Source organism: Accipiter gentilis, chromosome 4 (genome assembly GCF_929443795.1).
Source record: "Accipiter gentilis chromosome 4, bAccGen1.1, whole genome shotgun sequence".
NCBI classification, from domain to species: domain Eukaryota; kingdom Metazoa; phylum Chordata; class Aves; order Accipitriformes; family Accipitridae; genus Astur; species Astur gentilis.
In genome coordinates, this window is record NC_064883.1 from 19,096,253 (window position 1) to 19,110,202 (window position 13,950).

The 13,950-nt window shown below is 37.4% G+C and overlaps 1 protein-coding gene across 1 annotated transcript in view; it reads left to right on the top strand.

The window, feature by feature from the left end:
* ICA1 (islet cell autoantigen 1) overlaps positions 1–13,950 on the top strand; it is a 74,039-nt gene that overhangs the window by 43,864 nt on the left and 16,225 nt on the right. Inside the window, 3 exon segments of the mRNA XM_049799059.1 lie at positions 4,433–4,558; positions 4,749–4,847; positions 12,413–12,507. Coding sequence (XP_049655016.1) covers positions 4,433–4,558; positions 4,749–4,847; positions 12,413–12,507 — 320 coding nt within the window.

A 13,950-nucleotide genomic window follows, 5' to 3' on the forward strand; every position in this document is an offset into this window, starting at 1 on the left:
TGCTAGAAATGCTGAGACAAAAATACACTGTATGTAAAGAGAGTTAATGCATTTATCTGACATAAGTTCATTTTGTAGATGATGCTTCACTAGCTGAATTGTCCCTGAAATTGAGCTACTACTGAAAACAAATTTTGCGTTTTATGGTAGACTAAAAGAAAGTAATAACACAGATGTACTGCAGAGGACATAAAGATTCCTTGAAAATACATGACAAATCCATATTTTAGTAACTGAACATACTGAACAGGGTTTTTTAACTGGGTCCGAACATATTTTTAGCACTCTTGAAGACTGAGACTTTTCTGTTTGAATACAGCTTTAAGAACCTGTGTCAGCAAATATTTGCCCTTACAATCAAGCATTCCAGAATCTGACTTTCAAGCCCCCAGGATTTAGGATTTTAACATTTATTTATTTATTTTATTTACTTACTTACGTACTTATTTATTTTACTCTTTTGAAATTATTTCACTTTTATCTGGCATCTCGTAGTTTACCAAGCTATTGATTTAATACGATACTGCTTTCCAATTTTGTGTTTTCTTATGTGCTCTCTTTAAAGAATAATATTCCATAGATATTGTACTTAAATGTTTACATTGGGAAATTAAAAGCAGGTTGCTCCAGGTTGCTGCTTAGAAAAAGATGAAGAGTAATACTCTTTTTATGTCAGTAGTACCATAAGATTTTCTTGTACAGCATAAACCTCAAAACTAGCACCTGTGATTTCAGATGCTTAGGAGCTCTTTCATCATAAAATGTCCAAGTTGCATTTGGATCGGTGCAGTTCTCTTACAGTCAGTAAAATCCTGACACTTTTCAAACCAGGATTTTGAAGAAAAATTTGCAGGACTGAGACCACAATGAGGTCCTGTTTCTCATGTCTTAGAGAGTAATTGCAGAGAAAGGAGAACATTAGTATGTATTACATCAGCTTTCCCTTGAGTAGAAAACCAAAGGTTCATTCTGATAACTTGTGTGGTATTAAGTAGATAATGCTTTGTAAGCACTAAGGTTTTATACCTGATTCCTGAAGCCACAAGTAATCTTAAAAGATGTCTAATAATAATTTGAATTGAAAATGCATTTATTCACACACATAAAAGGCAAAAGGTCATGTTGATGTAGTATGCAGTGTTCTTTCTTGGCCGTCCTGCGCTGCTGCTGCAAAATGGAGAGTACTTTTCCATAAATTTTCAGTGTATCAAAAAACCTAAAAGTGTCCTTAATTTAATAGTTCTCATAGTATTGCATCTTCCCTGGTTGGCAAGAGAAATGTGTGGCATTTGGTAACACAGCATTAAGTATTTTGAATCATCTGTATGAGCATGTCATATGGGAATTCCACATTGTGTTGTAGATTGCCTCTTTATGAATTCCCTAGCTTTTAAGAGACACTAATTATGTATTCAGTTAAGATAAATGCTGACATTGTTTCACACTAAAGGTCCCTGAAAACTGTATGCAGGAAGACTACAACTAAAATTTTACAGGTTTTTTGTTTTCTGGATTTTTTCCTCTTCTTTTAAGGAGTTGGAGATATGAGGTAGACCCAAATCCCAGTCTGTTGTAGAAAGTCCTTGTGCAGACTTGCAGTTGTAGAAATTATTAATTATATTTATTAGTACTTCTTTTTTTCTTGTGGCCCACAATCTCTGACAGTGTAATTCTATTCCCCAGAGCTAACATTCTTTGCTCACTTGGACTATCAGTCTACAAAGCCACAGCTGTTCTTACTGTGTTTTCACCAGTGCTATGGTATAGTGAATAGGAAAGGGATTCTGATCTCAGCTGCACCATTGTAAAATATAGTTTTATACATGACATGTTTCCACTGACATTGGTTGAATTTCTCTGGATTTTCATGGCTGTAACTGAGATCAGAATTTAGTTTCAAGTCTCACTTGGTTTTTCAAAGCCCTACAGCATGTCTTAATTAAATACCTTCCTGTTGTACCAATACTTGCTAGCAAAAGATGTAGGTAATCTCACGTTTCAATTTCAGTTAGAAGTTCCTTTTTGCACAGGCCCATGATTTTCTTCACAATTCTTTTCAGACTGAAGTTGTAAACCTGTGCTCTCAGTCACTCGCAGCTAAAGCAAGTAAAGGATTTGAGGACCTAATGCAGGACAAAGGTGTTTTATCCAGCAGTGGATAAAGCTTCCACACTCCTGCCACTGCTCCCACCCTCCTCCATTGCTGCTTAATTTTGGAGGCCCATAAGCTCTTTACCCACCTGCTCTTCTGACTAGACAGTTGTGTGTGGGGTGGGACTCTTGGCACGGATAGCATGGTGTCTTGCTCGGGCTTCCACCAGGCACAAGCTAGAAGTAGTAGCGTAGAGTTCCTCAAGGATCCCAAACTAAGGGGCAGCCTTAGCTCATGCCAGTGTAGTTCTGACTGAGTAAGACTTTTCACAAAGTATCATACTTTGTAGGAAGATATTTTGGCAGTAGCTGCTCCTTGCATTTTATATCATAGCTTAGCATTTATCATGCTTGCCTAAGGAGGGGAAACCATGGGAGCAATTTCCTCCTTCCTGAGGGAATTCAAATCTGTCTCTACGTCACCAAAACATCACCTAACTACCCAGGAATTCTTCCAGCTCCGGACACACCCCTCTTTGGTTTGAAAGTCTTCAATATGCAAAAACAACAAGGCAAGTCATCGGTGAGATGTGTTAGTCCTGTGGTTAGTGCACTGGATCAGGTCAGAAGTTTGAGGTGTAGTTCTTATTACCAGAACTCAAGCTTTGTTCATTGATTGCTTGGTGTAATATGTGGAGTTACCCTGGAAGACTTCCCCTGCTCGATGAATGCACTAACCACAAAGCTATCTTATAAAGGTAGAGTATCACTGCTGTTTCTTTCTTAAAAAAAAAATGAAAAATTCTAGGCATCATCTTTTTCTACTGTTAAAATCTCATCTATGAGGTGCTGCATTTATCAGAAATCTTGAATGGTGGTAGTTTCTTCATTATGAACATATCAGGCCTATGATATGTGCAACCATATTATATGACTTATGCAGAGCTGAGCTGATCAGTGGAAAAAAAGTTTGCCATGTATCCAGCAACCCAAGAGTCCCACAATTTGTGTGAGTATGTCATCTGATTAATTTGTGATGCAGATCTTTTGCAGTTTTTCTGCCTAGTTGGATGTCTCATACACTCTGTGAGTTTGGCAGAGTAAGATTAGAAATATGGTAACCCTAAAGTTTCGGATTGTGTTATGAGGTATGTATTTGTCCTTAGTGCACAAGGAGCATAGGCGCTTGCTGCAAGGTTCTGGATTTACTTTTGAAGATCAGGAGCATACAAGTTTGTCAGATCTTGTTTGCTTCAGTCTGCATATTCTGAACAAAATCAGTTTACTCTCTGCGTTAGGCCAGTAAAGGAAGGGAAATGTATTTAATTTGCATTCGGTGGGGTTTTTTTCTCACTATGAAGGTTTTTTGGGGTAAACATTTTATTGTAACTGTGAAAGAGTTATAGGAAAATCATCATGTTTTGTGGTTTGATTGTTTTCCATTTCCTTGGAAGAAAACTAAATTTTGTATACCAATTTTTTTATAAACAAATTTGTTTTGTTAATATAGTATTAGGGTAGTGTACAAAGCTGTCATAAAAATGGGGAATCCTGGTTACAAAACACCTATATCAACTTGCTACTCTGATACCTCATCATGAGAATACCAGTATTGTTGTCAAACATGTGCGGCTTGTGTAACAGAGGGTGTCTTGTATGTACTTAATAGGTGGTAGAAGAATAATTTGAAAAACTAAACCCCTATGAAACTGAAATTGTTCGCTTCTAAGAAAGGGGGCCTTGATATTTTTCATATAGCAATAAACAGGAAAAGCACTCCATTTTAGAAGGAAAACCTTAATGAGTGAAATTTTATAGCAGTTCAGTTATTGAAGTGCTGTATTGTTAATGAAAGCTGCAGACTGACTTTAAAGTTTGTCAGTGTAATTTGTTTCCTACTATAGGTACATGGAGATGTCTCTGCCTGTGTGCCTGTATGTAGTAAACTTTTAGTTCTAAATTTGTTGGTCAGGCTTTGAATTGATATTTCTGTAAAGATAACAAAATGAGTATGTTTTCCAATTATTATCTTCTCAGTATAACTTTAATACTAATATCGATTTTATAAACAGGGGTTAGAAAACAAAATTTCTTCACTGAATATACTAGAAAAATAGTAACATAAAAGATAGTATGAGCCATATTTTAGTAAGAGCCATATTTTAGCATACATCAGCCTGCCATATCTTAATTTCAGTGGGACTGATGCTATAGTAAAGTTCTACTTAAATTTTAATTGAGTCTGTTAGGTTGTCTGATTTCCCTAAAAGTTGTATTAGTTTGCATCATGAAAAATGGAGAAAAAATTTCACTACATAAACAATTGCCTCTTTGTTCAAAGGTTCAAGCTCAAGTGCGACATGCAAAACTGAACTTTGACAAATTGAAGACTGATGTCTGTCAAAAAGTGGATCTTTTGGGAGCAAGCAGATGCAACCTCCTTTCTCATGTATTAACAACATATCAGGTATCCAAAGAAAACGTTGACCTCCAAAAGAAAGACTTCCTGTTAATATATGTTTTTTGGAAGAGGTTACCATGGTGATATTCAACTGTAAGAATATGTAACTAGTATTGGAGGGGAGATGGGAAATTTGCACTGAAAGCAGATCGGTGTTAAAGCTAATATTGCATTGAAATTTTACCCTACCTTACAGACAACACTTCTTCATTTTTGGGAAAAAACTTCGCACACGATGGCAGCCATCCATGAAAGTTTCAAAGGTTATCAGCCGTATGAATTCACTATGTTAAAGGTAAGGAATATATAGATATGTTTGTTTGCCCAATGATAAAAAATAAAGAGATCATACAAGGATGTAGAAAGCACACGTTCATATTTTGTCTGTATATTTTCTGACAATTTTGGCCCTGTCCTGTCTTTTCATTTAAATACAGGTTTTCTGTTTAATGCACTTCTGGCTAGTAGGATCAAAAACTGCAATGTAGAGTGCAGTGACTAAGGAATATTTCAAGGAAGACATTATTCAGAGCTGCACTTAAGTATGTGTTTAAGTGCTAACTGGGATTGTATTTGATTATTCCTAAAGAATCATAAAATCTAGCAGAATTATGTATTTATTTGGTCTCCAAAATCCCACAAGTGAATTAATACTATTTTGCCCTCGTGTCTGTTTTTCAAAACTCACACTCTTTAAGAACACCTTATTGGACTGAATATGAATACATGGATGCTCAGCGTTCTCACACCTGTACTCAGACTTTTTAACCTTTAACTGCTCTGGGAAATACTGTTTTGCTTGACTAGCGGTATTTGCTGATCCTTTGTAATCTTTGAATATGGAATATGTGCAATATCTAAGTCTGAGTTGAAAGTTTCACCAAGTATCTAAAAATAATTACTCAGCACTGTGTATTTCCCTTGTCATGCCTGCCCCTGCATATGAAGTTGTTTCGCTCGCTGCAAATCGAAGTTCAGCAAGGGAATGGGAAAACAGTGAAAAAATTAGTTAACTTTCCAGTTAGCCCCATAGATGTCTTTGTTCTGTAGTTATTTTGTGCAGCATAATAACTGTGATTGGCTGATCCTATTTGCATGGGAGAAAAATAACATTTGTCTGAAGGAGGTCTGACAGAAGGGTTACCATCAGGATGAAAGTGAGGAATGAATACCTTGCAGCAAAGCCACTGTTTGCTTGGAGGGACAACCCAGTTTGAAAACAATTACAAGTCGTAGCCTCAATCCATGAAACACTTGTGCATGTGACATGTAGTAGTGGAAGTTGGGCTGTATTATGCTATATAGCTTGTGGCTGCCCCAGAGCTCCTGGAAAAAAGAAGCACCTGAAGGTATAAGGTTTAATTCACCCCACACTACCAAACTTGTCTGTACATGACTATGCTATATTTAAAGTTGTTTTCTAGAATGTGGGTTGAGAGGGAGCAGTTTCTGAACTTTGAAGTGTGTAAAGAGCTTGAGGAGACTTACTGCTGCAGCTTGAAACTTCACAACAGACCAAACAAATTTCAAGATCAGTCTATCCTGACCGAGGATGAAAATAAAAGGAGGGTCATAAACTGTTTCATCTCACCTAGCGTCTGAAGAATCCTGTCTTGCAGGAGAAGTCCTCATTTGCTGTGAAGTTAACATAACTCTAAGCATCTTTCTTGCATAGTCCATGTCATGGAAGATGGGTTTTAGCCAGAGCTTATGTCCAGATTTCACCAGGAGACAGTTGGCCATAGTTATCTTGATATTGCTAGTAATTGCATACAGACTCACCAATTAAACTTCAAGCCGCGAAAGAAAGTCCCCTTTATTTCCCCGCTGTTGCCTCCCATTGCAACGATGTCTAGTTCACAGCCTGGGTTTAGCACAGCCGGAGTACTGCTCAGGAGCCTGTCTACCATACTGGTCGGCTGTTCTCATAACTTCCCCATGTTAGAAGGTTTCTGAGGATTTTTTTTCTTCTTTGCTTTGATACAAACCAGTTCCAGTCCAATTTGTGTAGGTAGCCTATATTGTTGCTGGGTATTTATTCTTTATTCTCTTTTCTATCTAAAAATGTGATTATCTGAACACGACATATGATGTTTCAAAATGTATAGTAGCAATTGGACACCTTGGAGAGAAACTTATACAGAAAATGCACCTGTTCTGAAGTGTGAAGTACCCTTGTGGTGGAGGATGAGAGAGATTTGGGGATGCTTGTTATCTTTTGAACTTCCTCCTGTGAAAGATTTCAGTATAATCTAAATATGAAATTAGGTTGGGAATCATGATGAAGAAATACAATCTATAGTGAGTCCATACATGTGTAACAAGCAGTCCCTTGAAGCAAAAAGTAACTGTAAAAATGGTTGTGAATATTGTAGTGTGTTTAGGATGCAGCCTATCTTTGTTACGAGAATCTTAACCATTTTTATTGCTGGCTTTCTGCACTGAAAAGATGTGATTTCCTGTTTTTGCAGTGATATGTATGCTGAGAAATGATGCTAATCAGGAGGTAGTTTTATACTACAGCATTTCATGAAAGTCTGTGCTTTCAGAAAACAGCTGCTTGGGAATAAGACTATGTTACTGCTTTTTAGTATCAGTTCTTTATTTCTTTCAGTTTCTTGAGTGTGGGATTATTTTCTATACCAAAGTTAAGTCTCCTCTGTGATCTGTTTTCCCTAGTAGATTGTCTGTTTACATTAAATGATTGATAAGGAGATTAAATCAAATTCTGGTGGTTGCATCAGGTGAGATTCTGTTGCATAAGAGAATAGATGTTCGCTGCTACTTCAGGTGCCTTACTAGGGTAAGTGACCTCACCTCTCCTTGTCATTTCTGAAGGGTGTGGGACTCCCATGAGTCCTATGTCTCCTCTGCTAGACCTGGGAGTGGAATAACAATAGATGTTTATGGTTGGGGAACTGATCCCTACCAGTCGTATCATATGTTCATGCCAGAGTAACTATATATTAAGAAGGAGCTGCAAGCTAATTCTACATTGAGATTACATGGTATTATTTTTTTATGAAGTATAATAAACAGCTATAGCTTATCTAGGGTAATCTGAAGATGTACCCAATGAAGATGCCATGTCTGCTGTTGACTTTATGCATTAAAAATACACAATCAGAATATATAATTGCTTAAAAGATACATAAAATATTTCAGTGTGCCCATTTCTACATCTAATCGGGAGTTACCCCTTTTACAATATTTTCCCCCGTCTTATATCTTAAAAGGGATCTTTCTTAAAAGAAAATTCTGAATTTGGTGCTTGAAAATAATTTTTGTCTTTTACGATTCCAGTTCTCATACTAGCAGCTTAATTTTGCTCATACAAGTGATCCTTCTGAATTAAACTAAGCATACATGTATGTAGGATTAGCATTTTACTTTAAAACAAGAATTTAAAGAAACTGTTAATATTTTACTTAGATGTAGATTGTCTTACTGAAAAATTAGAAGGTGCTATGTACTGGAAAATTACTATTTGTATTTTGTAGCATGAATATATTCATGTACCAGGTTTACCTCAGGAAAGAGACTCTTAAATGCCTCTCGGGATTGTTTCTGGAAAGAAAACATTGTCTTTAGAGATGTTTGCCAAACTCCCTTAATGAAAAGCAGCCCATTTGTTTTCTTTGCTTCAGGGTATATGCTGAGAGTAGTATAATTGTGCTATTGCAGCTGTATTTCCTAACTGCGAGTTTTATGCTTGATGAAAGATGATTATTAATGTGCTAACAACTCTATATATCGTGATGTAAAAGTATCCGTTACTGTATCCATTGCTGTAATATTAAAGATGATGGGCTGCTGTTTTGGTAAGGCCTTTAAGGTTTCATTGTTTTGAAATTACCATATAGCAAATGAATTCAAATTTATTTCAGGGGATACTTTTCATGAATAATACTTCTTTCTAATTTCTGTCACCATTTATTTGCCTTAGTTACTTAATATTTAGTTGCATTTTTTACATTTTAATGCTATAATCCAAACTTCCTGAAGAGTTCATATGAGCCTAGAAATAATAATAGCCCTGGTAAGGGAGTCAGAAGGTGTAAATCTCAATGCATCCGTTTATTTCTGTGCAAACTGGAACACTGCTGCCTGTGCTTCTTATGTGGTTTGGAGAACTCTGTCCAAACAGGTTGTACAATACTGTTGCCTTCTGCTGACCTCTGCTGTAGTCTGGTAGCCTTTCTTGTTTCTCTTTGTTGCACCATGACTTTACTCATAGGCAAGATTGTGTGTAATTTTATATCTCTAGGGGTTTGGCGGGGGGAGTGGTTTTTTTTTTCTCTGATGAATCTCTATGAGGAAATTCTGAGACTACCTGCTTTTTCCTCTTCCCTTTCAGCTCTTTCCCCCACCCCTCCCACCCCAAATGAAACATATCCAAGTTTTTGTCTCTTCAGTGGTGTCGCAGTTATCCATATGTGTCATGACATCCTGGGATGTATCCCTGGCTCCTGGACCTTCCCTTAGCTGTGTTGCTTTGATTCTTTCTCAGTCAAGAGGAAGTGCATTAGTTGTCCAAGGCACTTGAAGGAACTGTAGGCTAGCTGAGTGAGTTGTCAACACTCTGGTGATTTAACTGCAGAGGACAGGTTTTGTGTGCAGTCCAGATGATCTTGGCTTGACTTGAAAGCAGTCCAGATGCAGGTGAAGGAATTTTCTGAGTGAGTAGCAGTCAGCCTCGGAATGATGCCTGAGCTGGAACCAGAGTTAACTCTGTAGTGAAGGAACTTCTTGTTGGCTTAGATATTTAGTCTGAGTACTGGGAGCAAGCAAGTATCACTGGGTGACTTTTGGTTGTAGAGACAGACAAGATAGGCAGAGTGAATGACTGTGAACTTGCTCTTCTAGTGTGTATGGCCTTACCCTGATTTTTATAGTAAAAGAGAAATAATAAAGCTAGGAAGATAGCTTTCTAAACATGCAAGTATCCTACCTTAAGCCACACGCTGATGTAGCTCACAACAAAGTCCATATGAGTTCACGTAAGCAACCAGAATTATGCTGTGAAGTTATGCATTTGTCTGCTCTGTGCCAGCCAAGTCAGGTATGCTTCACCCACCCAACTGACATGTGCTTGCTTTTGTCTGAACTCAGTCTGTGCCTTTACAGCCTTGTTTGATCACTACACTTTCTAGATGGTGGGACTTCTTCCCTTCTTCTGATGGGAGATAAGAGAATATCATAGTTTGATTTCTATACATGCTGACATTAGTGATCACGGTGCCGTGGGTTCATGTTTAGAAAACAGTTGACAATGGCTTTTTAACACTGAGCTTTATGTCATACCCATTCTCTAGCCTTTTAAAATTTTTTTAAAAAAGATATCTCAGTTTGCGGTGCACATCAAGATGCGGAGTAGAGGGAGGCAGGGGAGAGGAAAATAATTTCAGTATTTGCTATCAGAATTTGAGGGAATATTGTCTTAATTAAACTTTTACATTGGATTATTGCATTAAAATACAGCTGCTGATTTTTAACAACTCTTATCATAATCTCCATTGAAACTGAAGCTTTTTCAGAGCTAATGTTTATTTTTCTAATACAGGAAATCGTAACTGCCATTATTATCATGCTGTTTCCTTCCCAAGGTACTTGTGAACTCCATTTCTATATGCTGTTTCCGTGGTATGATCACAGTCCTTTAAATATGGATTTCCTGAAACACTTGTGAAGTCATCATAAAATACAATTCCTTAAAGAAGGATGCTGATTTCTCCGTATTTTTCTTGGGGAAGATGCAGAAGATTTTACTTCTGATAATTGTCTTTCACTTGTATAATTAAGCAGTGGTTAAAGTAGTCCTGTTTGTTATTCAAAACAATTACATCCTTCTTGGGGCAGGCTTTGTGCTGCTATATTTAGTGGCAGGCAGAGCACCACAACTGTTGCACCATCGCCTTCTGATTACAGGGGACTGTGTGTCCTACTGTAAAAGTGTCCAAGATGTTTCAAGTGCCTGAAGCAGTACAGTCCCCATAATGCAAAGCTCTGCAGCCTTTCTCTGCTCTGCACTTTTGTGCAGGTATAGTGCATATTCTTACATTTTTGAACTCTAATCGAGGTCCTGTTGGAGTCAATGGAATAATTCCCATCAATTTTATCAGTACAAGAAGTGCAGTCTAATCAATACTCAGTACAAATGCAGTTAAAGGGTAACATATTCATTCATAGGTGATCTAGCTGAGGTGGCTAGTGTCTGTTATTCAGAATCCAAGAATTACACTTACATGTGATTCTGGTTAGTACTGTTACAATGTCCAAAGGAAAAAAAAAAAAGTGGCAACCACAGAATAAGGTAAATTTCTTTAAAGCCTCTATTTATTATTGCTGCTTTTGTGATCCCTCATCTTTTGACGCATGATGTCTGCAGTGCTAAAGGTGTTTATGACAAATTAATCTGCGGTTCTAGATAGAAGAATTAACATACTAGGAGGAAAAAGAAATGCAGCTGCAGTATATGACACGTCCCATTCGTTTGGTTTCTGAAACTCTGAAGTATACGTTTCCTCATACAGATAAGTACTGAGCCAAGCAGAAACTGGGATGCCCCTTCTGGGGACTCGTCTGTCCTGGTTAACAGGGCAGTGCAAACAAGACCTGCAACATGCCTGGGAATGCTTTTCTTGTAACAGATGGGCTAGGGACTCTAACTTGTATTCAATAGATGAGATGGATGTAGTGGCCACGTTTTTTTTTCTTTGTTCTATTATTCTGATGAAACATACTACCATTTTGTTAAAACTCCAGATGCAAAACCACTACATTTTTGTTGCAGAAAAGGTGGCTTATTTGGTTTAGCCTCATCTTTTCAGGGGCTCGGGGGAGAAGGTGGATGAGATGCACTACCAGGAGTATGAGTGAGACATAAATAAACTTAAGTAGAAGTGGCCAGGACTATTCACATGAAACACGGTTTTATTTTTCAGAAACTGAGTTGGACTTTGGAAAGAGGAGCATGTTTTCACCTTCACAGCAAAACCATTTGATAGAGCTAAATATTCACATTGCTAATGTCTGCAATTATATAATTACTATCTTCAGTTATTTAATTTTTCTTACAGAAATCCGTATTAATGCATAACAGGGAAAACCAGTAGTATACTTATCACTTCTGTAATCTCAAAGAGTCAGTCTATAATGCTTTATGTGTTGGCTTGTTCACATGTCCAAATTTTGGTTATAAAAATGCTGACTGTGAAACTGCACATTGTTATTTTGTAGCATGGCCTTTCAGATTGCAAAGGGACAGTAGGGTTTTGTAATAGCACACCTGGCCTCTATCTAATTAATTATCCAAGATTTAAACCTCATTTTCAGATTCAGGATACAAGTAGTACTTTCCCACTACACTGCAGTTGCCAAGGTTGTGTGAATAGTTGTGTCAGAAAAAAAAGAGAATAAAGAAGTAAAGCAGCAGTGGATGAGGAACAAACCGATGTAAAGAATGAATTTTTCTCAACTTTAAAAAAGAAAAAAGGCAAAAAAGGAGGGGGAAAAAAGAGGCAAACCCCCAAAATGGCAAAGAAACAGGCTGTCAGTGCCTGCTTTGCACATGGTATAGATGGTTTTACTTAGAGATACTGGAAACAGAACATGAGTTTAGAAGTACCCAAGGGTCACCTTTTTATATAAAGTCTGTTCATGTGACTCAATTCGAATGAGTATCTTCTACCATTTTTTATTTTGCTTGTTTGAGTCAGATATAGTTTTGATACAGCTCAAAACCATTCTTGCTTAATTTATGTAGGTTCTATAGTCTGGTTTGGCCTTCAGTGACACACTTTTGCTTCCCTGATTCTACTTTGTTTTCTTCTCTTCATTTATATTATGGTTATGATCTAGAGCTTGCAAGATCCTGTGAATAAACTAACAGAAAAAGCAGAAAAGGAGGACCTGCAGATTGAGAGCTCCAAATCAGTACAAGATCAGCAGAGTCAGTAAGTCACATGGCCTCTTTATTAAAATAATAAGTATTCTTGTCTATAATCTGCTTTCTGATTGCTAAAGTCACCAAACGTTTATAAATGGAAATATAGACACAGCTAGTCTGATCACACTAGCTAATAGTAAGCTTAATACAAGAATTCCTGAAGTGTTGTGGTGTGTATATGAAAACTAATAAACTTTATGGTGAAATTAAGAACTTTAAAAAGACCCATTAAATCTTTATATGTTTTTCATCTTTCCTAGCCTTCTCTTTATTTTTCCAGCTTTTGCTTCATTTTTTTTCTTTAGTAAAAGAAATGGTAAACAACTACACATGGGAGAAGATAGATGAGCATTGTATTTCTCCCTTCAACAGCATCTCCTTTCACCTGGGAATAGGATATGGATTCCTGATTGCTTTGAGCAGCGATTAGTTTTTGTAATGTATACAGCATCGGTTAGTAATCCAATGAAGCAGTAGGTACTTAGTGTAAAGTACATCTAAGTGAGCTGATGCTATCAAGGTTTGAGTTACCTGTAGCTCTGAGGTGAGAGGGACTTATGAATGGGCTGCTATGGGGAGAGTCGAAGAGGAGAATGAGATGCGATCCCTCTGCTACAGGACCATGGGGATTCAGTTGCGAGGAGATGCAGCATTGATATAATCCTGCTGCCACCTGTTGTTTTGACTGCTCCTGGTTAAATGAAGCACCCAGCAAAGGATCAGTTGTCAAAAAGCAGAGAACAGCTTGACTGATTAGTGGATTTTGCTCGGCTGTTTATAATAATGGATTTTTAAAGAGATCAGTTTTCCAGTCCTTCTACTTGTTTGGATTCAGAACCACTGACCAAAACCAGTTTATAAATTGGTCAGATTTGGTGCTATTCAGGTTAGAAACAACTCGGCCAAGTACAGTTTGGCAGGTGGTTGTCTCCACAGCATTTCCTTGAATCTGCTGCATCTCGTGACAATAATAATTTCATAAACAATTATTTTCCTCAATGTTGAATATAAAGTTCTAGAATGAATGCATGATTTATGCAAGATATGTGCATTGACACCTACCAGCAAACACGTCAGATGCCATGTCATGGTTGTACTTTTTTTTTATTTATGGATTAGCTTTTTCCTAGTCTGTCATAAAACTGAGGGGAAAAAAATATGTCATGATTTTGCTGTCTAAAACAAACCATAAACAAACATCTAATATTCTAGAAGAATTACACAAAACAAAGCTTTTAAAATCCTCATGAACTTTCCATTCACAGTAAACATTCATTACACTAGAATTTGGCCTGTGTCTAATTTTCCTCTGCTCCGCCACAAGCCTATCCTCAAGAGGAGGGGAGGTGGCTCCTCCTCTCTTGTCACTAGAGGAGAGGAGTGTGCCTATACAGTCCTCTTCACCACCACATCAACCTTGTGGCTGCTTCATTCCCTACTGGTTGAATGC